Genomic DNA, 24,486 nt, shown 5'->3' on the forward strand with positions numbered 1-24,486 from the left:
AGCCCTCGGACAACACAAGGATCGCACTGCTGATGCCTGAGCTGTAAACTCCCCACGTATGCCAAGGAGTAGATGCCTATCTTCGTGGGGTCTCAGGACTCCCTGCAACGGCCATCATCAGAGCCCCTGATCGAAGTGGATGGCATCAGGGTGGATGACCTGCAGTGGAGCGGACTAAGTCATCTCTTGCTGGTGACCGTATGGCACCAGCAGTCTTTAAGAAGGACAAGATGGAGTACAATGCTGACAGTTATGACCCTAAATAATTTCCCTCCCTCGCTACACCGTGGGAGTAACGTAGGGCTACAGAAAGAAGAGAGCCATATTTGCCTCGGTATTTAGTCTGTAGAAGAATGGACGGGGACTTCGTTCTACCTATGAAGCTTCAATTTTTTGTTGAACATTTTGAGGATAAGTTTGGGGACGTGACAGTGCTGTTACAAGATGAGAAGCGGTGCAGTCTTGATTCAGACAGCATCCCCAGCCCAATCCCGGGTGTTGCTTGCTTGTGACCGGCTGTGGGATATTCCTGTTTCCGTCACTCCCCATAAAAGCCTCAACATGGTCCAGGGGATTATTTTCCAACGCGACTTCCTCTGACGACAAGCTCTGCACCAGTCTAGAATGGCGTGGTGTGCATTTCATCTGACGCATTTACAGGGAACCCAAAGATAACAGGTTTGCTACCAGTGCCTTCATCTTGGCCTTTAAGGGTATTCATTGCCTGAAAAGGTCAAAATGGTGTACCGCTGTGAAGTTAAACCATATGTCCCTCCCCATATGTGGTGCTTTAAGTGCTGGAAATTCAGGCACATGTCTTCCAACGCCACATGTCGAGATTGCGGTCGTCCACTGCATCCAGATACTCCCTGTGCGCCTCCTCCCACTTGTATCAACTGTGGAGAGCAGTGCTCCCCTGTTCACCAGACTGCACTATACTTGAAAAGGAGCAGAAAATCATGGAGTACAAGACCCTGAACCGCTTGAATTACCAAAAGGCTAAACATAAATTTGAACGATTACACCCTGTTCGGTTGACGTCCACATACACTGCAGCTACATTACCATTGTCATCACAAGTACCAGTCATACCACACTCTGTGCCACAAACAGTGGACCCTCCGGGCCTCCAGAATACATCTGCCGTCTTGGTGGCAGGGGGAAAATCTCCTTCCATTGCTCCCATAGTACCTATTTCGGGAGCAAGGCCCCCCCCTCAAACGCAGGGGACATCGGTCCCCTCCCTCCCAGCCAGAGAAGAAACAGCCTCCTCCGGCTCCTCTCTTGCAGAAGGGGTCCCTTGGGACCCTCTCTCCCAAGATATCCACTAATGCCCTAATGCCACAGTGGTCAATCGCCAGTGACTAAAGGAGCCAAAAGCTGCTGGACGAAGAGCTTGACAGTCTTCCTCCGTGCCTGAAGCTACTTCATAGAAGTCCTCCCAGCAAACAAAAGAAGTCTCCTAAGAAAAAGGACCCTCCGGTGGCCCCAACACCACCACTCCCTACCAGTTCTGCACCTGCAGAAGAGGTGGAGATCTCTGCATCCCATGATGACTTTGGATCTCACTTACGCCTCATCCACAATAGGAATGGATACAAACACTTAGTTGGTGGCAGCAGGTGACCCGGAGGCATAACCTGCCTCCTTGCATGCTTCAGGCCTTCACAGCCTCACAATATCATCATCCTCCAGTGGAATTGTTGTGGTTTGTTCCACTACCTGGCGGCAACTGTTAAGCTTTACACCTGCTTTCTGCATTGCCCTCCAGGAAACCTGGTTCCCTGCAATGCAGGCTGCTGCCATCCGCAGCTATAAGGGATATTACAGGGACCGTAGCGACTGTAATAGAATGTCAGGTGGAGTTTCCGTCTTATGTCCTGAACACAGTATGTAGTGAACCGGTGCCCCTTCAAACTGCTGTAGAAGCTGTGGCTCTCAGGATAAGGATGACATAGGAAATAACTGCCTGCAACATATATCTTCCTCCAGATGGTGCAGTACCCCTGAAAACATTGGCTGCACTGATTGATCAACTCCCTAAACCTTTCCTACTTTTGCCCATAACCCCTTGTGGGGTGGCACTGTGCTTACTGGCCGAGGTAGAAATGTTGAAACTTTCCTGTCTCAACTCGACCTCTGCCTCTTAAATACTGGGGCCCCCACACATTTCACTGTGGCTCATGGCACTTACTCGGCCATTGATTTATCCCTCTGCAGCCGAGGCTTTCTCCCATCTGCCCTCTGGAGAGCCCACGATGACTTATGTGGTAGTTACCACTTCCCCATCTTCCTGTCGCTCCCCCAGCGCCAATCGCCCAGACGCCTCCCAATATGGGCTTTAAACAAGGCAGACTGGGAAGCTTTCACCTCTGCTGTCACCGTTGAATCCTCCCCACATAGTACCATCGATGTGGAAATTGATCAGGTCACTAGAACGATCGTTTCTGTGGCAGAAAACACGATCCCTGTTCTTTAGGATGCCCCCAGCCAAAGTCAGTACCTTGGTGGTCACCGGAAATCAGTGAGGCAATTAAAGAGCATCAGCGAGCTCTACAGCAACATAAGCAGCACCCTTCCCTGGAGCACCTAATATTTTTTAAATGGCTCTGTGCCTGCATTCTCCAGCTTATAAAAAGACGGAAACAGGTGTGTTGGGAGAGGTACGCCTTGACCATTGTCATCACCTTCCGAAGTCTTGGGTGCCATACGTCACCTTCCCAAGTTTGGCTGAAGATTAGACGTGTTTGTGGGTACCAGACTCTGGCAGGTGTTACTGGCATTAACATCATTATCTACCAATGCAAACGCAGTTGCTGAGCACTTTGCTGAGTGCTATGCTCAAGCCTCCACATCAGAGAATTATCCCCCAGCATTTCGCATCCTCAAACAGCGGATGGATAGTCCTCTTGTTCACTGAATGTCACATTGAACCCTATACTGGAGCTCCTCAGTGTCCTTGCACATTGCCTCGACACAGCTCCTGGGCCAGATTGGAACCACAGTCAGATGCTCAAACATCTCTCATCCGACTACAAGCAACATCTCCTCGTCATATTCAACCGAATCTGTGCGATGGAATCTTTCCATTGCAGTGGCGGGAGAGTACCATCATTTCTCTGCTGAAACCCAGTAAAACTGCTTGATGTGGGTAGCCATCGCCCCATCACTCTCACCAACATTCTTTGTAAGCTGATGAATGTATGGTAGGTTGGCGGCTGTGTTGGGTCTTCAAGTTAGATGGCCTACTGGCTCCAGCCCAGGGCGGTTTCTGCCAAGGTTGCTCTACCTTTGATAGTCTAGTTTCCATTGAGTCTGCCATCCAAACAGCCTTTTCCAGATGCCAAAACCTGGTTGCTGTCTTTTTTGATTTACGAAAAGCTTGCGACACGACCTGGTGACGACATATTTTTGCCACGTTATATGAGTGGTGTCTCTGGGGCCCACTCGCGATTTTTATCTAAAATTTCCTATTGCTCCATTCTTTACGTGTCCATGTTGGTGCCTTCCACCAACTTCCTCATCGTGGAACATACCTTCTATCTCTTTCTCATCCTCACCGAGCCCAATTTCTGGAGCATTCTTGCAAGATAAGCGACAACATTTGTACGTAACAAGCAGCTCAGTCCAGGCTTGCGACATCCACATACTTCTGCTCATCTTGTTTTGCATACTCAGGGAATCGTCTTCACTTGAGTGTGCGGTGCCAGATCTTTTGTCATCCTCATGGGAAACAAACTTGATAAGTTTTTATTCCACTCCCACTGGTGTGGATCAGTTTTATTCCCCACCCAGGACTGCACTTGATGGTAAGATCGCAATGAGTGCCACCTAGCAGGGTCTGATGTTGGCAGTTGCCATTCTTATGGAAAGATTTTCTCAGGGCAGACTTTACACAGAAGTTCATCCAAAGTCGCATAATTGTAATTCCCATACAGTGTTACAATCAGCTGCTCTCCAGCCTGTGCTATTAAGTCTTGGGAGACGTAGGTTATAACAAATTCAGCAGCTAGCACTTTGAGGTGTGGCTGTTGCTTCATAAGGATTCGTGACTTCCCTTTCTCTTGCCCAAAAAAAAAAAAAAGAGAATTTGGTATCACGTTCTTTGAAGACATGGCTGAAAAGAGCAAATGCAGGATTGAAATTGAAAGAATTACTGGAGTACCATATTCATGCTGATTTCCCTCTTCCCCGTTTATGGAAGTGCGTGTTGGTGTAGTTGTTTCCTCAGCCCATTATGAGAACGAGCATGCCAATGTCCACTCTTACAATTGCTGCACCGTCAGACTTAGCAACTTGGGAAACAGATGTTTCCACAATTAATAAATCAGCGTCCTCTGCCTGTAGTACTTGAATACCTCCATCCTCAAACTTCCTCATGGGCAAAAAAATCAAGTGGTTCTTGTTGCTCTTATTTGCAAGAAACTTCTCCTGTATGAATACAGCATTTGTACCTTCATTGAAAATGATATCTGTTGTAGAACCTGGTGTCTTTAAATGACGAGATGTTTCAGAAGACTTTGTTCTCCATTGGTTAGACAAAAATTCAGAAATTAAATGGATATGATCAACAGTTCTTAGCTACAGTAGAGTCTCAATAGTTTGAGATGAACGGGACCAGAACCACCTCGAACTATCGAAAACTCGGACTATCGAAATTTAAATGGGAAAAAGAAATATTATGATGTTGTAGGTAATACAGGTCAAAATATGAACTTTATTAAAATAAAAGTATTTACACATGCATTTGCATTGGCAGAATAACAATAATTATTTATTTAGACAAGTAATAGTGAAGTGTCTTTTGTTTGGTGAAGCTGCAACGTTTCCTCGTGGCAATGTCACGCCACCGTCTCAGGAGCAGTAGGTCAGTTGGTGTCGCCTCAGGCTGTTGTTCCACGTAGCATATGGCGGCCTCGAGAGCAGCCTAGCGATCGGTGTGACTTATCATCGGTGCAGCCTCTGCCTCGTCATCCTCGTCACTCACACACTGCGATGGAATGTTAACCATGTCAATTATAGAAGAGTCTGTCACTTCCAACTGTTCGTCCGAATTTAACCACTCGCCTACTTCCACCTCTTCTGCCTCTTCACACCCTGGCAATCTTCTGATTAAATTACACAATGGTTGATCTTCCTCATCTGCTAAATCTTCAGTTTCTGTGTCTGGCATACTTTCCTGTAGAATTTTCCTCCATGATTTAGAAATTGTGTCTGACTTTATTTCGCTCCAAGATTCGCTAATCCAGTACACGTCCTTCAAAGTCACTTTCTTCAAAGCTCCTACAATGCTTTCGTTGTTTTCGGAATGCAGAATTGACTGTAGCAATCGCCGTCGATACTTTTTTTTTTTTTTTAAACACACACACACACACACACACACACACACACACACACACACACACACATTCCAGGACACCCTTATCCATGGGCTGAATGAGACAGGTAACGTTTAATGGGAAAAACAAGGCGTGGATACCGTCACTACCGTCGCACTGCAGTTCTCCTGCACTTGGATGTGAGGACGCATTATCCATGAGCAAAATTGCTTTGCATGGCAGTCCCCTTTTCTTTTAAAAAAATCTTAGTCAGGTACAAATGAGTTAAAAAACCATTTCTTGAAGATTTCCTGATTCATCCAGGCATTATTCTGATGTGTATAGACAACTGGGAGAGCTGGGATTGATACATTCTTGAATGCTCTTGACTTGACAGACTTCCCAATCACAGTTAGTTTTAGTTTGTGGTTTCCAGTTGCATTTGAAGCTGCCATAACTGGGAGCCGCTCTTTGCTCCTCTCTCTCTCTCTCTCTCTCTCTCTTTTTTTTTTTTTTTTTTTTTTTTTTTTTTTTTTTTTTTTTCCCCCCCCAGGAGCACTTTTTTCTTCACAAGAAGCAAGTGATCTCGCTGGAAACATTTTAAAATTTAGCCCAGTTTCGTCACAGATATATATTTGTTCATTAGACAAATTTTCATCAGTTATGATTTTTTAAACTCGGCGATAAATTTTGAAATGGCCTGAGCAACACCAGAGAGTTTTTATCCACTTACGTCTGGTTGACGCACTCCATACCTCTTCTTCCACTTGTCAAGCCAGCCCACACTAGCGGCAAAAATTCTCATCTCCTTCCTGCAGCTGGTTTCTGAAAAACGAAGTTTTTTCTTGCAAGATTGGGCCAGAAATTGTAGCACCCTTCTGTCTCTGTTGGGTAAACCACATGAACAATGCCTCACTTGTTTTTTCGAAGTCTGACTTTTTTATACTTCTTCGACTGAGAGATTCGTATGAGTATTTCTGTGAAGAAAACTGTTCCAATTTAAGTCGGTTTCTTCGCCAGTCACCACCAGTAACTTCACCGACAACCATATTAGAGAGCAAGTTTTTTTATTGTTTCTCCTTTGTCAAGTCGTCTTAGTGCTTCTAATTTTAATGCAAAGCCACAAATTTCCTCTTTTTTGTTACAGCACTCATCTTTGTAAGGTGTACAACGGTACACAGTCAACAAAAAAAAGACACACAACACTGTACAGTACAGGTACTGGGAACTACAGCAGCACATGAACTCCCCAGTTTTGATCGGTAGCAGCCAGCAGCAGTCGGGGTATTTCGTGCCATACTGACAACAGATGTTCATGCAACAGGGCAGCGAGCTAATCGTCGGTGTTGATTGCGTTGTTGTCTGCTTTGTCACTGAGCTGTACTCTCCCTATCTATCTTTTGCAATGATGTTTTCATTATTTATCATGTCAGTAAAAAAAAGAGAGTTGATCGTTGCAACTTAAAAAAATAAATAAATAGAGTCTTGGATTATTGGAAACTCGAACTATCAAGACTCTACTGTGCTATGAATTGCACATATCAGCAACAGTGGATGCACCAAGGAAATTTTTATCTTATTCTCATCTCTAGCAGTGGTCAAAATTCTTATATGAAAATGGCTAGAATCTGGAAATATTAGCCACTAGACAGCAGGGTACATTTATTCTCTGGCTTGACATTTGGACTAATATGTCACTGGAAAAATTGAGACTATTAGGGAAGTGTTGCATGGAAGTCAGTACCAATCAAACACTGATTTATATCAAAGTGACTACAAATTCTGAAATATGATGAATGCTTCTGATTTTGTATTGTAGTTCAGAATGATGTAATTGTTCTAAATATATGATATTGTTGTCTTAATGCCGGCCGCGATGGCCGAGCGGTTCTAGGCGCTTCAGCCCGGAACCGCATAACTGCTACAGTCGCAGGTTCAAATCCTGCCTCGGGCATGGATGTGTGTGATGTCTTTAGGTTAGTTAGGTTTAAGTAGTTCTAAGTTCTAGGGGACTGATGACCTCAGATGTTAAGTTCCATAGTGCTCAGAACCATTTGAACCATTTTTTGTTGTCTTAATATAAAATTCTAACAAAAATATATTTATCTGAATAATCCTCTTTAAATCCTGCAGATACATTCCTAATTTGTTACAGGAGCTTCATCTCAAATGCATCACTGAAGACACACTTGCGAACACATGAAGGAGCAAAGATCTACAGTTGCCCATTTTGCGACAATAATTTCTCAACCAACAGCAGCCTTAAGAGACACATGGTGACACATAGTGAGAGTCGGCCATTTATGTGTCCTTACTGTCGTAAAACATTCAAAACGTCTTTTAATTGTAGAACACACATGAAAACTCATCGGCAGGAATTAGTGCTTCAGGTAATTTATCTTCTTGGTTGTATTTCCACTCGATTGAACTGTATAATTTCTTTTGGCAATATAATAATGTCCCAACCTGGTGTATGATCTGCTTTGTAAAGAAGCATCTGCAGAGTTTTTCTACTTTTACATTAAAAGATGATTTAAACATGTATTATGGAACTAATATGGAAGTTACTCCATCTTTTGTGATTGTGATTTTATTTGGATCAGGCATGTTTCGCTTTATTTAAACCATCTTCAGTGGTCAACTTTTTTTGGCTCCTATATTAGTTCTGTGTATTCTTCCATACACATGTGCTCGATATTACTCGTAAAACATCAACTGCAGAAGGGATGCCAATAACAACTACATAGAAAATTTTATTATGATAACCAGTTCTGTAGAAGTGCCGCAACTACTCTCCTACTCAAATTACGCTATTTTACATGTCGGAGTAATCAGAGGTGTGTGTGTGTGTGTGTGTGTGTGTGTGTGTGTGTGTGTGTGTGCGTGTGCATGTGCGTGTGTGCGCGTGCACTTGTGCTTATTTTTATGTTATTGTGACAGAATAAAAATAAGCACAGATGTGTGTTGCTTGGTGCAGTTCCTAACCAATAATTACCTTACTGTATTTCTGTAATAAGTGAAACTGAAGCATTGCATCGTGCATTGAAACACCCTATATTTGAAGTATTGCATGGTCTACAGAATGAGCTTCATTTCACTCCATTTATACTTGCATCAACCATTGTCTGAAATGATGTTGTTGGTACCTGTTTCTCATGATGGAGCACAACTGTAGAAATTATGAGGGCTTGCTATAAAGTAATGCCTCCAGTTTTTTATGTAAAAACTGTGTAAGGTTTTAAATAACACAAAATTACTTAACATTCTACATCTTTATTTTTCATGTCTGTATATTTATTTCTCAACATAGTCACCCTGATGACAAACACATTTCTCCCAAGGAGAACAATTTGCGTTACTTGTACTTTGTTGATGAAGCTATAGCCTCTCCTCCGATTGCACCACTTTAACACTATCAAAGTGAAGTCCTCAAAAGTGTTCTTTAAGTTTTCGAAACAGATGAAAATTGGATGGGGCCAGGTCATCTGCTCAGTGCTCTGTCATGCATGTTGAGGGTAGCACCACCATTTCCTTCATTACGAGCACGAATAATCCACTGTCGCACATTACTGATGTCCGTACAACCATCATCGTACACAGCTATCATTCTTCTATGAATGTCACTTGGAGGTATGTTTTCTCCAGTTAAAAATTGGCAATGTTTCTCACACACTGACATAGATATATTACACACTGCCATGTTACATGCTACAATTCAGAGCCCTTGTGCGGCAGAGGGTTGCAGCTGACATCCGCGAAGTTGGAAAGTTGGCCAAGTAATATGCATGTAATATTGAGAACAGAATAAAAAATTAGGAGGCATTACTTTTCAGCACGCCCTTGCATATATAGGAATGTTGGAGAAGAAGAAAATGGAAGCACCTGAAATCTGGTGCTAAAAAGGATATTATAAATTTAATGGTGGATAAAATGTGTAATAAAGAGATGTTGGGCAGTCAGGGAGAAAAGAGCACAGTCTCCAGTACGAGGGGCAGGTTGCTGAACCTACATGAAGGTGCCAGGATCTAGTCAGTCATTTCGTTAATGGTGAAGAACCGCATAAAGAAATAAAGTTAGAATCTGTTAGAGATGATTGATCGTGTTAAGTGAAAAAAGTTCATAGACGTGAAATTAATGGAAAATATCAAAATGTTCAAAATAGTAGTGATGAATAATAAAAAGGAAAATAGTTATTCATCAAAGTGAATTTTGTATCTTTTCCTAAAACTGTTACCTTTAAATGTGCTTTTGCCATGTGCAGAATACACCATAATTACACCCTATTTGAATTCATGAAATGCAATCTAATGAATATAATGTTTCCACTTACTTGTAATAAGTGGATTTTCACAATTGTTAAAAAGATTGTTGTATCCAGTGATGACAAGAGAAAAAAGATATTTCATTACAGTGATGGAAATACACTTCATGAGAATAGTGATTTTGGAGGGAGAGGGGACTGTGAAACTATTGTGTCTCTGATCAACGTAAAGATTAATTCCTTAACTTTTGCAGGCTCTTCAACAAAGGACAGATAAAGAAGGTAACAGGGATTTAAATAGTAGTAACTTCCCACCTGATGGCTTGGGCCCAGATTTCACTCAGGCATTCTCAGATAATCCTTTTAATGTAGCAGAAACAGGGTCACAAGATAACATCGAATCGGACTTAACGCAAACGACACTTACCCAGCCATTAACAGCAGGTTTGTGTAGTTTTGCTTGAATCCAGTTTTCTTGTATTTTGCATTGCAATAAAATAAAGTTTGTATTTGTGTTAATTGTTGTTGAATGTACACCAAAGATTTTTTTTTGTCAGCAGAATGTGATGACAGCAAATTATTTTCTTCCTCTGACTCAAAAATATTTGAGAAATACTAAACATAATTATGATAGCTAGGTTAAATGATACATCCATGCAAATTAAGGGTTTCAAACTGTGGAAAGTTTGGTTTTGAATATCAACAGTATTATAAAAAGAGTAAATTGTTACTCACCGTACAGTTGAAATGTTGAGTTGCAGACAAGCACAACAAAAAGACTGTTGCACTCTGAGCTTTTGGCCAAAGCATTCTTCAGAAAATACACACACACACACACACACACACACACACACACACACACACTCTCTCTCTCTCTCTTACAGTACCTTTATGCAAATTAGTTCAGTTGATTCAGGCATCTCCCAGAAGTTATTGTAACTCAGAGCATTCCCAAATAATTGGTAGTGCAACTTGTCAATAACTCTCTTTCTGCCTGGGCTGCAGTATGCAATTGTTGAGTCAGAATCAGAATTTTTTTTTGGAAAGACACAACAGTGTCAACTGTCAAAATAAAGGCACCATTGTGAAAGACTGAGAAGAATTTTAATCTCGGCACACTGGGAGCATACAGCATGGCATGTAAATATGAATGAAGCAGCATGAGGCATGTGATGTGAATGGGTCAAGAGTAGCTGAAAGAACATCTGCACCACACTGGGTTATTTATTCCAATAAACCAACTTTTCCTTAATACAGTCACACGTATAAAAAGCTGTAAAATATAGCCTACACCTATGAGAAAACGTCTTCTGATGAGCACTGGAAATTCATTTGCCCTATACCTCAGATAGTATAAGGGATATAACTTGAACAAGGGCAAAAAGGGTTATAAATTTCATGCCATTGCATGGAAACCCCTGAGAACAAATACTTAACCTGCTGTCGTGAGTAAGTATACTTAGATTGTAAAATTTGACAGTAACTCATATCATCATAGCACCTGATGTTATTAAACCATTTTGATGAGGATCTCCATGCTGTTTCCAACTTTTCCATCTCATGATGTTCCTGTACATCCTTCCTTGAGTGTCTATATTACCTCAGAGACCACGCAAATGATCCATTAGTTAACCTTAACATTTGTAGAGGATAATATATTGGCATAACCACCAAGTTACCACTGAGAATGAGTTTCCAAAAAAAGACTACCCACATCCGTGACATGCAGTCTTTCTGTCAGTGGATGGGGTCTGGGTACCTGGTGCACCAGTTTGATAGTTCTGATTCCCTCTCCCAACACACAGACAAAACATGAATTTTTTTTTCTTAACAATATTATGAAAAGCATACTCACCATATAGCGAGGTGCTGTGTCGCACATAGGTACAACAAAAAGGCTGTCGCATATAGAGCTTTTGGCCAATAAGGCATTCGTCAAAAATAGATATATATATATCTCCCTCACACACACACACACACACACACACACACACACACACACACACACACACACTCAAATGCACAAACCCACGATCATTGTGAGATATCTGTCTCTTTCTAGTCAAAAGTTTGCGTACTTTACATCCTTTCCATTTCATGGTCAACTACTAAATTACATCAGAAGCTAACTCAAAGATAAGATCTATAGGTAGCGTATTTATCTACCAACACCACATTTCGTGACACTTTATTACAACAAATCGTTCTAAAAGGTGTCCTTTTGAGAGATTTTTAACTTCACTGCATACCCAATGTTTTTATTGATTTCAATTCAGAACTTGACACACTTAATTTTTGTATGTGTTCAATCTGCGGTATTTATAAGTTCATAAGATGAAGCAGTGAAGTTTCCGTGACATGACAAGTCTTGTGCTGTGATTGGCTACCAGAAGCAAACAGAGCAGCTACCATGCTGATTTAAGTTTTTTTGTTAAAATGTTAGAAAATGTGATGTCAGTGGAAAAATGTTACCACCCATTATAAGCACTTCCTGCAGCAGCCTAAATAGGTAGTTACAACAGAGGAACGACTTCTTATCACCTATTAATTCATATTTTACTTACTGTAACTCACTTGTTTATATATCAAAGCAGTATGTCCCCCATTCTGTGTTACAAAAGGGTCTATGACTATTAACATTTGAGTGATTCAGTAGTTCTTTTTCAAGCTCATGTCCCAAATTTTTACCTAAAAATTCCACACTAAATTTATGTTACGCTGTTTTCAGACTCACTGGTATCCTGCAATTATTCAAAAGAAAATAAAACTCTCTCTAACTTGGGTACAATACAGTCACTCAGTGAAACTTGCTAATAACAGTAGCAGTACATTTTATGTTACAATATTCTAATGGACTCTAGTAAGACATTTACAAACTGATTCCAAAGGCAAATAGTTGCCTACAGCAAAACAAAAAACTATTTAAAGCACTATAAAAACTATAATACTAAGTTTTGATTAATGAAGCTTCTAAGCATTATAGATAGAGAGACAGGGATTTTATAGCGAAGTTTCAGCTACTCTTTTCATTACCTTTTGATGTAAGCATCAGAACCTGAAAATCAAATGGAAGTTCGGGGATACACTTAGGGTCTGCTAGTTGAATCTTTGGAGGCTCATAGAAACTTCACTTTGTAGAAGCCATGCTCCCAAGCCCCTCCTACATAGAGCTAAGCAGCCTACCTGTTCGAAATATGTCATTCTATATCCCAACAGTCACAAAAATATTGATTGCCATAATTTCTAATACATTATTGACAAATATATTTTAACACATACATTGAGGCAGCCAAAAGTCAGATCCTTCAGCTACAAGCTACACTTGAGTTAGAGTACATTTTACTCCAATGAATATTATGAAGTTATACGGTACAAATGTAACTGTTTCGTGATTAAAATAGCAACTAAGGTAACTTTTATAGTTTGTCAAAAGGCTGTAGATTAAAGAAGTTGATGTTTGTTCATCTTTGCTTGACTGCCATCTTTGGAATCAGTTGTGTACTGGAAAATGGGCTTCATATACAAAACCAAGATTGTACAAAAACAATGTTCATCACTTAATTTGTCCTTTGTTAAAAAACGTATGCTTACAATAATTATACATGTAGCAGATAAAATCTATGATTGTGTATTGTTTCCATGTTTTCTTGAAATAAAAATCTGATAATGTCAGCAGAACTGATGAGTGGTACTATTAATGTAGACTCCATAATTTCTGTGTACAGTAACAAATTAATTTTGAAAGTGAAATTTTATGAATCGGTTGTGAAAAAATAGCAGTATTGTGTGATGTTTGTTGCAGAGGAAGTGAATCATAGTAGCAGTCCTGCAAACAACGCAAGTGTGATCACACACACACTTCATGATCAACAGAATTGTGCAAGTGTAATCACACACACGTTGCACGACCCTCAGAACAGTGCTAGTGTAATAACACACACCCTTCATGCTGATGCAACAGGAACAATTACTTTACCAGCCCTCGAAGGACAGAGTACTTTGACACAGGTACAGTGAATTTAATCAATAGTTACTTGACTTAATTACTATGTTTATTGTTTTTGAATAAACTATTACTTTTGTAACTGTTACTTTTGTACCTTTGTAATTAGTGCTAGCATAAGTAGTACTTAATGCATTGCAGTAACATTTGTTTGTTGCTTAACTCAGGTATGAAATTATTGGTAAACACACATCACATCATATTCATATGTGTAAATGTTTGCATGTGCTACAGAAGATACACCAAATACTGTTCGTTCAGACCAAGTTAACTCTTGGTGTGGTGGTTGATGGAAGCAACAGTAAAAGGGCCCCATGGTCGGAGTGAGTGGCATCAGAGCAGATGTCACGCCATGAAGCATAGCACGTCATCTCTTGCTGGTGGGCAAACACCAGCAGTCTCTAAGCAATCAAGGTGTAACTTCAATTCAAAGAAGCATCATCACCCCCCCCCCCCCCCACCCCCACCCCTCCCCACCCAGGCCACATCATGGGAGGAATACCAGGCTAAGGATGGCAGTGAAGCTTCTTCACCCCTGTACCTTGTATTACGAGGGTTGATGGGGAATATTTCTTGTAATGAAACCTCAGTTTTTTGTGGACAAGTTTGGGGAGGTGGAGAGCTTGTCCAGAATGCATTCATAGTCAGTCTTGATCCAAAAAGCATCCTCTGCCCAGTCATGGGCACATCTCACCTGTGCAGACTGGGGCGATGTTTCTGTTTCCATCACACCCCATAAGAGCTTTAATATGGTCCAGGGTGTCATATTTCACAGGAACCTTCTTTTGCAGCCTGGCGACGAGCTGCGCACCAATTTAGAGCCACAAGGTGTCCATTTTGTCTGGTGTGTCCACTAGGGTCCGAGGGATAATCAGATTGCCACCGGTGCCTTCACCTTGGCCTTCGAGGGTGACACGTTTCCCGAGAAGGTCTAGGTGATGGTCTACCGCTGTAACGTAAAGCCATATATCCCTCCCCTGATGTGGTGTTTTAAGTGCTTTCAGTTCGGCCATATGTCTTCCCGCTGTACTTACAGTGTCACCTGTAGGGGTTGTGGTCGTCCTTCACATCCCAATACTCCCTGTGCCCCGCCTCCCATCTGTGTCAACAACGGGGAGCACCATTCGCCTTGTGCTTGGCAGACTGCGGGATTCTCCAGAAAGAAACAAAAATAGTGGCATACAAGACCCTGGACTGACTGACCTACATTAAGGCTAAAAGAAAATATGGGAGGCTACATCCTGTGCATATGACATCAACCTATGCCTCTGCTATGACAGCGGTTCTACTATTTTCCGTTCCGCCGACCATTGGCTCTCAGAGCTGTAGGACTCCACCTGCCCCCTTGATGGTGGGGGGCACTTCCCTCCCTGTTGCTCCTCCATAACCTACTTCAGGGGCAACACCCCCACCCTCAACCATCGGGGACATCAGTCCCCACTTCTCAGTCAGGGAAGCGCAAGTTGTCTTCTGCTCCTTCATCAGGAAGGGACCCCATGGGTCTTTCTCTTCCCGGGTTCCTACCAAAGGCAAAGCTGACACCTGCCAGTGGCTGAAGCAACAACAGGTAGCTTGTCGTAGGGCTTCAAGGTCCTCCTCAGTCCTTGAGACTGAATATGTGAAGCCCTCCCAGCCGGAACAAACCTAAGGAGTAGCGAGAGAAACAAAAAGAGAAAGACCCTCAAGAACCAAGGCACTGTGCTGGCACCCACACCACCACTACCTACAACCTCTGTGTCTGATGATGAGGTGGAGATTCTGGCGCTTCTGAGGACATGATCTCGCTGGGCCCTCATACGCAATGATGGATGTTGATCGCACAGGTACTCATCTGGTGGCAGCAGGTGCCCCTTAGGCATAGACTGCCTCATTGTGTCTTCATGCCTTCCCAGTCTCACGATCATGCAATCAGTGGAATTGCCACGCTTTTTTCCACCACCTGGCTGAACTACGGCATCTGTTAAGCTTTACACCTGCTTTCTGCTTTGCTCTCCAGGAAACCTGGTTCCCTGCAGTGTGGTCCTCTGCGGCTATAAGGGATATTACAGGAACTGTAGCGACTGTAATAGAGTGTCAAGTGGAGTTTCCGTCTATGTCCTGAACTCAGTATGTAGAGAATGTGTGCCCCTTCAAACCCCTCTTGAAACTGTGGCTGTAAGGATAAGGATGACACAGGAAATAACTGTCTGCAATGTACATCTTCCTCCAGATGGCGCAGTACCCCTGAACGTATCGGCTGCACTTATTGATCAACTCCCTAAACCTTTCCTACTTTCGGGCGATTGTAACGAGCATAACCTCTTGTTGGGTAGCACCATGCTTACTGGAAGAGGTAGGGTGTTCAAAAATTTACTGTTGATGTCTCGGTATACAGCCCTGGCCTTCTCTCTTCTATCCACTGGACACCACATGACGACCTGTGTGGTAGTGACCACTTCCCCCTCTTCCTGTCACTCCCCCGGCATCATGCCCACGAATGCCTACCCAGGTGAGCTGTAAACAAGGCAGACTGGGAAGCCTTCACCTCTGCTGTCAACGCTGAATCTCCCTCACATGGTGCCATGTTTTCGTTGAGCATGTCACTATAACGATCGTATCTGCAGCAGAAAACGTGATCTATCATTCTTTAGAGTGCCTCCAGCGAAATTCAGTCCCTTGGTGGTCGCCAGAAGTCACTAAGGCAATTAAAGGGCATTGTCGAGCTCTACAGTGACATAAGCGGCACCCTTCCCTAGAGCACCTAATAGCCTTTAAGCGACTCCGTGCTCGCTTTCGCCAGCTTATAAAAAGACGGAAAAAGGAGTATTGGGAGAGGTAAGACTCAGCCATTGTGTTCCATATGTCACTCTCACAAGTCTGGATGAAGATCAGATGTCTTTTTGGGTACCAGACCACAACAGGTGTCCCTGGTATCAATGGCGTGTTATCTACCAATGCAAACGCGATCACCAAGCACTTTCCTGAGCACTATGCTTGAGGCTCTGCATCAGGGAATACCCCCACAGCTTTTCGCATCCTCAAATGGCGGATGGAAAAAAAAGTCATCTCGTTCACTACATGCCACAGTGAACCCTTTAATGTCTCATTTACAGAGTGGGAGCTCCTCAGTGTCCTTGCACATTGCCCCTACACAGCTCCTGGGCTGGATGAGACCCATAGTCGGATGATTAAACATCTCTCATCTGACAACAAATGATATCTCCTCGTCTTCAACTGGATCTGGTGCGGTGGCGTCTTTCCATCGCAATGCCGAGTGAACACCATCATTCCGGTGCTCGAACCCGGTCAAAACCCACTTGATGTGGATAGCTACCAGCCCATCAGCCTTACCAACTTTCCTTGTAAGCTGCTGAAACGCATGGTGTGTCGGCTGTTGGATTGGGTCCTGGAGTCACATGGACTACTGGCTCCATGCCAGGGCACTTCTGTAGGGTAGCTCTAACACTGATAATCTTGTGTCCCTCGAGTCTGCCATCTGAACAGCTTTATCCAGACACCAAGAATTGGTTGCTGTCTTTTTTTACTTATGTAACGCATATGACACGACCTGGCGACATCATATCTGTGCCACATTGTATGAGTAGGGTCTCTGGGGCCTGCTTCTGATTTTTATCCAAAACGTCCTGTCGCTCCGTACTAGCCGCGTCCAAACCGGTGCCTCCCATAGTTCCCCCCGTATTCAGGAGAATGGCGTTCTGCAGGGCTTCGTATTGAGTGCATCTCTATTTTAGTGGCTATTAACGGTTTAGCAACGGCTCTCGGACCGTCGGTCTTACCTTCACTGTATGCGGATGACTTCTGCATTTTGCACTGCTCCTCCAGTATTGGTGTTGCCAAGCAGCGCCTACAGGGAGCCATCCACAAGGCGCAGTCAAGGGCTCTAGTCCACGGCTTCCAATTTTCAGCAATGAAGTCGTGTGTCATGCATTTCTGTCGGCAGCACACCGTTCATCCAGAACCAAAACTTTGGCAGTGGAGGCATATCGATTCTTAGGACTGGTTATCAACGCCCGATTGACTTGGCTATCTAACTTTCTCCAGCTTAAGTGGAAGTTGTGGCAGCACCTCAATGCCCTCCGCTGCCTGAGCAACACCAACTGGGGTGCAGATTGCTCAACAGAGCCCTTGTTCAATTCTGCCTTGACTATGGGAGTCTGGTTTATGGTGTGGCAGTCCTCAGCATTGCATTTACTCAACCCATTGGACCACTGTGGCGTTCGCCTAGCAACGGGAGCTTTTAGAACGAGTCCGGTGACCAGTGTCCTGGTGGCGGCTGGGGTCCCTCCATTGAAGGTTAGGCATGCACAACTGCTCGCCAGTTACATTGCACATGTCCGTAGTTCTATTGCGCATCCGAATTACCGTCTCCTTTTCCCAACCACGGTGGTTCATCTACTGCATCAGGGGCCAGGTCAGGACTTAAGATTCCAGTTAATGTCTGGTCCCATCTTTCTGAACTGGAGTTCTTCCATTACCACCTCTCCTCGAGGTCCATTGACGTACATCGTCATGATGTACACTTTTTTTTTTTTTTTTTTGTCATCAGTCTACTGACTGGTTTGATGCGGCCCGCCACGAATTCCTTTCCTGTGCTAACCTCTTCATCTCAGAGTAGCACTTGCAACCTACGTCCATTCCTCTTCAACTGTACTGCCTACTGCGCTATTCCTTATTGCTGTATCTATAGTGTTAGAGAACTTCAAACGTATCTCGTCATTCCTTAGTACTTCCGTATCCCACTTCTTTGCGTATTGATTCTTCCTGACTAATGTCTTGAACTTCAGCCTACTCTTCATCACTACTATATTGTGATCTGAGTCTATATCTGCTCCTGGGTACGCCTTACAATCCAGTATCTGATTTCGGAATCTCTGTCTGACCATGATGTTATCTAATTGAAATCTTCCCGTATCTCCCGGCCTTTTCCAAGTATACCTCCTCCTCTTGTGATTCTTGAACAGGGTATTCGCTATTATGAGCTGAAACTTGTTACAGAACTCAATTAGTCTTTCTCCTCTTTCATTCCTTGTCCCAAGCCCATATTCTCCTGTAACCTTTTCTTCTACTCCTTCCACTACAACTGCATTCCAGTTGCCCATGACTATTAGATTTTTGTCACCCTTTACATACTGCATTACCCTTTTAATATCCTCACATCTAGGCCGCAGATTCTTCTGGACCTTTCGCATGACCCTAAGGACTCAGTTAACCCTGTGGCTCTCCGCTATCACTTCCTCTCGATTCTCGACACGTGCCGGGACCATGAAGTGGTTTACACTGATGGCTCGATGGCCGATGGTCACGTAGGCTTTGCGTATGTTCATGGAGAACATATTGAACAGCACTCCTTGCCAGATGGCTGCAATGTTTTCACTGCAAAGTTGGCAGCCATATCTTGGGTTTTTCAGCATGTCCACTCGTGCCCAGACCAGTGCTAACCTCGCCATCCTTTGGTAGTGTCCATTCAGGAGTCAATCTATGCCCTGGAATGGTCCCATCATTCAGTGGTGTTTTTGTGGATCCCAGGCCACATCGGAATCCCAGGAAATGAACTTGCCGACAGGCTGGCCAAACAAGCTAAGCGGAAATCACTTCTGCTGTGTTCTGTCTTATGCTGCAGTGTTTTTCGGCTTTGGGAGACGGAATGGCATAACAGTACGTACAACAAACTGCATATCATTAAGGAGACTACGAATGTGTTGAAGTCTTCCATGCGGTCCTCCCACAGGAAATCACTTGTTTTCTGCCGGCTCCCTACTGGCCATATGTGGTTAACGCATGGTTACCTCCTCTGTTGTGAGGACCCACCTTGGTATCTCTGTGGCTCACAAATGACAGTCTTGCACCTCATGCTAGACAGCCCATGTTTAGCCGACAGTCTTCCACCTCATGCTGGACTGCCCGTGTTTAGTCACCCCCAGCACCATACATTCGGTGTTGGGCGACAGTGCCTCAACAGCAATTTTAGTTTTATGTTTTATTCGTGAGGATGGGTTTTATCATTTGATCCAAGTTTTAGCACATGTCCTTTGTCCCCTTTTAGGGTGGAGGTTTTGATGTGTTGCAGAGTGGCTGGCTTCTCCTTTTTATTTTCATGGTCAGCCAGCCATGGTAATCTGCTCTCTTGATTTGATCTCTTCTATATGTTTTGTGCATCTCTCTGTGGTTTTCTTGTCTGAGTTTGTCCATTTTAGTGTTTGTTACCCTTTTGTCATTCTTGTGTTTTTCTCCTTTCTTCAAGCAGTGTTTGGTATGTCTCGATTATTTTACTCCCACCTTTGTGGAATTTTAAAGACAAGGGTGCGTGCACAAATGCCGAAGGGAAGGGAAAGCCATTCCAAATTCTGGACCAGGGAAGATGTATGAAATGACAGGAGTAACATGTTTTGTAGCTTAAGTTTTGGGAAATAAATAGAAAATAAAATATGCAGAAAAAGGGCTAAGGGCTAGAGTAAAAAAAAAATTGGCCTAGTGCGAGTGGGACTGAGAGTTCAGAGAGTTCTGTACAAACTTAATTATGTGTATATGTAGTTCATCCAGCCTTGTAATCTAGAATCTCAATAATTTTTGCCTCTTATTGATATCAATACTGGCAAGATGTTGGTTCTAGGAATTCCAGGACCACATCAAAATCTCTACAGTAGTTCCTCAGAGCAGCCCGGACATACGAACAGAAACGAGCAGGGAACATCAGTTTATATATGTAGAGAGAGAAAATTTAATAAGATTTTATTCCCCCTACTTTCTAAAACATGACTACAACTTAAAATTTAAGTTCACATGCAGCAATGTTTGAGTACTATGCTTTTGACAGATTATGAATGCGATGTATGTTCAAATGGCAGAAAGATATTTTTTATTTGATATAGTTCACTTTAACAAGTTTCAGATATTTTACTTTACTTTACTTTACTTTACTTGTAATGTGAAGCCTTGTTTCTTGCCAAATTTCAAAATTCTAGGTCAATGGGACGTACCCTATAAGTTTTGATGAGTGAGTTTGAAAGTATCATACTATTTGACATAAATGCCCAGATCCACCGATTGCGTTGACTTAGAAGCTTAAATTTTTTACATTGCCAGCAGAGAATAGACCTTAATATGTGATATAAATGTGAACTGGATAGACTAGCATATTCCAAAGAAAATTTGTCTTAATAGACGGACAGACAGACGGATAAAAAATAACAAAAAATATTTTGCATAACTACAAATTAACACTTTTCAGATTTTTTTCCTGTACTTACACTGTGAAACCATGCTTCTTGCCAAATTTAATGGTAGTATGTCAACGAGAAGCACCCTATAGGTTTTGATGAGTAAGTGACATAAATGACTAAATCTTCTGATTGCACTGACTTAGAAGCTTAATTTTTTTTTTTTTACATTGCCAATGGACCATAGGAATTGATATGTGACATAAATTTGAACTTACGCCAACCTGTTCCATATGAAAAGGATCATAACAGTCTGACAACAAAGTAATCCTATAAGGGTTTTGTTTTTACAGTTTGAGGCAAGAAACCCAAAAAAATAAATGAAGAAGAAAATTGGGGATAAAGGACTGCATAAATTGATGCAGCTCTGCAGATTAGTGCACCCTGTGCAAACCTTTTCGTCTCTGTATAACTACTTCAATCTAGATCACTCAAATTTGTTAACTGCAGTCAATCTGTGGTCTCCCTCCACAATTTTCATCCTCCACACCTCTCTTCGTAATTACTATTCGTTGATGCCTCAGTGTCTGTGTCCTATCAATCAAACCCTTCTTTCAGCTGAGATGGACCATAAATTTCTATTTTTCCCACTAGATTCATTACCTCTTAATAAATTATTCAATCAAACCATCGTATCATACAGCACTCTTCCATAGCACCACATCTCAAAAAGCTTCTATACGTTCTTATGTATACTGTTTATCATCCATGTTCACTTCTGTAAGTTGCTAGACTCAAGAAAAGACTTTCAGAAAAGACTTTGAAAAACTTAAATTTATATTCAATGTCAAAATATTTCCCGTTTACAGAAATTCTTTTGTTTTTATTGCAAGTCTGCATTTTATATCCACCTTACTTCCACAGTTGTCAGTTATTTTAATCCCCAGATAATAAACCCATGTAGTACTTTTAGTGTCTTATTTACTGGTTCGTCTAATTCCCTGTTTTAATTTGACTATATTCTATTACTCTTTTTTTCCATCTTATAACCTCGTTTCAAGGCACTGTCCTTTCTGTTCAGTTGATCTTCCGAATACTTTCCTGTGACTGATAGAATTGCAGTGTCATTGGCAAACCTGTGAAGTTTTTATTTCTTCTCTTAAAACTTAATTTCTTTTCCGAATGTCTTCTTTGTTACTTTTACAGCTTGCTTAGTAAACAGATTGAGTGTGCAGTTAAAAAGTTTTAAGAGGTTTCCTCCATGTGTATTAGTTGAGAGGAGCATATCATAGAACTACTGAAGTATCTAAACAAATCTTTATTTATTCATAAGAATAATCTGTTTAAAGATTTAAAATCACTTGCAATGGTTCAGAAAATTGTCATTTTCAGGATCACACATTTTTGATAACTTGCTTGTGCAGCCATAAAAAGTTTAGAGACAAAGTGCAGTTCAATAGGATCCTAAAGGAAGTATTGCTAACCAACTCTTTGTATTCTAGATCCAAATTTCTTTTAGAACCAGTTGGTGTATATGTTACTGGCATTGTGTGAAATCTGGCATTTTTTTATACATTGCCTAGGCACTGTATACTTTGCCAGATTGTCTGCTGGCAAAGTATGTAATATATATGCCTAATCCCACCATTTTTGCCTCACTACCACAGTTTACCGTGGTATTCAGGTCATTGTTTAATGGTTGCGAACGCAGCGTATTGTACAATGTTCAACTATCGCACAATGCATATCACCATAATAGTTCACCCACCTATATCATCCAGCTGAAGTTCGACAGACGCTCTCCCATCATCTTTTCCGGTTCGTGTATCAGCACTTCGGAAGGCAGTGTAGTGCCAAGACAAGAATCGTGCAATGCTGACGTGCAGTGATGGTTCTGTGATGAATTATCTCAACTAAGAGCAGATGCTGTCAAAAAAAGTGTGTTTTCCTAACCAAAACCAGTAACGAAAAGTTAGTCAGTGATATGAAAAAGGTTGAGACGACCATGAAGAAGGAACCACAGGACTACTGGCTGCTAAAACACTATGACGTAATGATGATCGAGAATAAGACCATGTTGATCTATCCTGTTAAAGAAGGTAAGAGTGCTATTCAATTTTACGTCGTGGACTCAGAGTTATTTGACGTGCTCCAAGACCCATTTGGCTATTGGTCATGCAAGGCATGACAGGATGGTGAAAGAACTTTCACCCAAGTATAAGAACATTACACATCATGACACCGAGCTGGACATTCACCTTTTTAAGCCCTACCAGAAGAAACAAAAGATGTTAAAAACGGTGTGGTTCTTTCGAAATTCAATTCCTGTTCTCAGGTTGATCTCATTGATTTCTGTTCCATCCTGATAGAGTGTACAAGTTTATAATGGTCCGCCAAGATCATATCATCAACTTTGTAGTTATCAGGACTCTGAAGAAATGCATGAGAACAGAAGAAGTAGCCTTCGACCTCAATGACATATTCACATTACTTGATGCTCCAACAATTCTATTGTCCAATAATGGCAGGGAATTCGCAAACAATGTGGTAAGCAGCCTAAAGGAGTTTTGGCCCACCTTTGAAGATCACCTACGGTAAGCCACACCACTTACAAAAGCAGCAGTGTCGAAAGAGCAAATCAGGACATTAAAGATCTGCTGTGTGCTTGGATACAAGACGAAAAAAGTAACTGCTGGAGTGATGGTCTGTGGTTTGTCCCCCTTATGAAAAACAGAGCCTTACATTTTGGAGTTAACAGGTTATCAGCTCCGTTCGGCTGCAAAGCTAGAGTAGGTCTCTCTTTTTCCATGACGTTGAGACTTATGAAGAACTGGAAAAAATAACAGGGAGCATAAAACAGCAGAAAGAAAAACGAGATGAATAAATGCAGGTGGCACATCTCCCTGCAGAAAACAAATGAGAATGCATTTATTGATGGACGAAACCAAAACAGTAATGAACGCCCGGTTATTAGAGAGCTTTCCATTTCTATGGTTAACGAAAATCATTCTTTTTCTGATATGTTGCATCTCCTTAAAAGAAACCAGTGGTACTCATACATGTCACAAATGTGTGGCCAAAAGGTTCATGCTATCTGTGGACCTTTTTGTAAAGACAATGACTGCGATGATGTAGAAGGTCGTGGGGTTAGCATTTTGTGCAGTGTTTGCTTCAATGTGGAGAAAGCTATCAAAGGTAAAATTGAATCGAAATTGAACCTTGAGATTCAAGCCAAAAAAATGAAAAGGGATTCTCACAGAAAAAATTCCTCCTGTGCCTTTGGGTGCCATAGTGCCGTTTCATGTTCGTGACATCAACAAAGGATAGGGTGACTCGCACAATCTATTGGCAGTTGTTATGAACGTGACAGAAGATGGTTTTTACTGACTTTGAACTGCAGAAGTAATCTTGAAGCTGCTCTGCACAAGATCAGAATTCACCCTGTGTCCAAAGAACTTAATGAGAAGTGAAGACATTCCTGACCCCGAAATACATCTCTGATCTGCAGCTACTTCTCAGTCCACAGTAATCGGCAAAGGACTCATCAGGGGTATGTGCAAAATGTATGTACAAGAGCTTGCTTCTTTTTTGTTTTGTGATGAAGAAAAGTGAGTAATTAATGTAACAGGTACTTCAATCTCAGTTCTGCTTTCATTGTTTTCCGGTAAAAATATATTGTGCTTTATTTTGTAGTTTTGTTCTCTCTTTCAAATGTTTATTAATTTAAAGATACTTCTCATCCTGTGT

At 42.0% G+C, this 24,486-nt stretch overlaps 1 protein-coding gene across 2 annotated transcripts in view; it reads left to right on the forward strand.

Annotated features, from left to right (window-relative positions):
• The window catches only part of LOC126170109 (zinc finger protein 236-like), a 224,136-nt gene that overhangs the window by 126,228 nt on the left and 73,422 nt on the right, over positions 1-24,486 (forward strand). For both annotated transcript variants that reach the window (XM_049920698.1, XM_049920697.1), the window contains exons 17-19: positions 7,474-7,708; positions 9,834-10,023; positions 13,382-13,587. In XM_049920698.1, the coding sequence (XP_049776655.1) occupies positions 7,474-7,708; positions 9,834-10,023; positions 13,382-13,587 (631 nt within the window). The remainder of the gene's footprint in view (positions 1-7,473; positions 7,709-9,833; positions 10,024-13,381; positions 13,588-24,486) is intronic.

The sequence above is a fragment of the Schistocerca cancellata genome, chromosome 1 (assembly GCF_023864275.1).
Source record: "Schistocerca cancellata isolate TAMUIC-IGC-003103 chromosome 1, iqSchCanc2.1, whole genome shotgun sequence".
Lineage (NCBI taxonomy): Eukaryota > Metazoa > Arthropoda > Insecta > Orthoptera > Acrididae > Schistocerca > Schistocerca cancellata.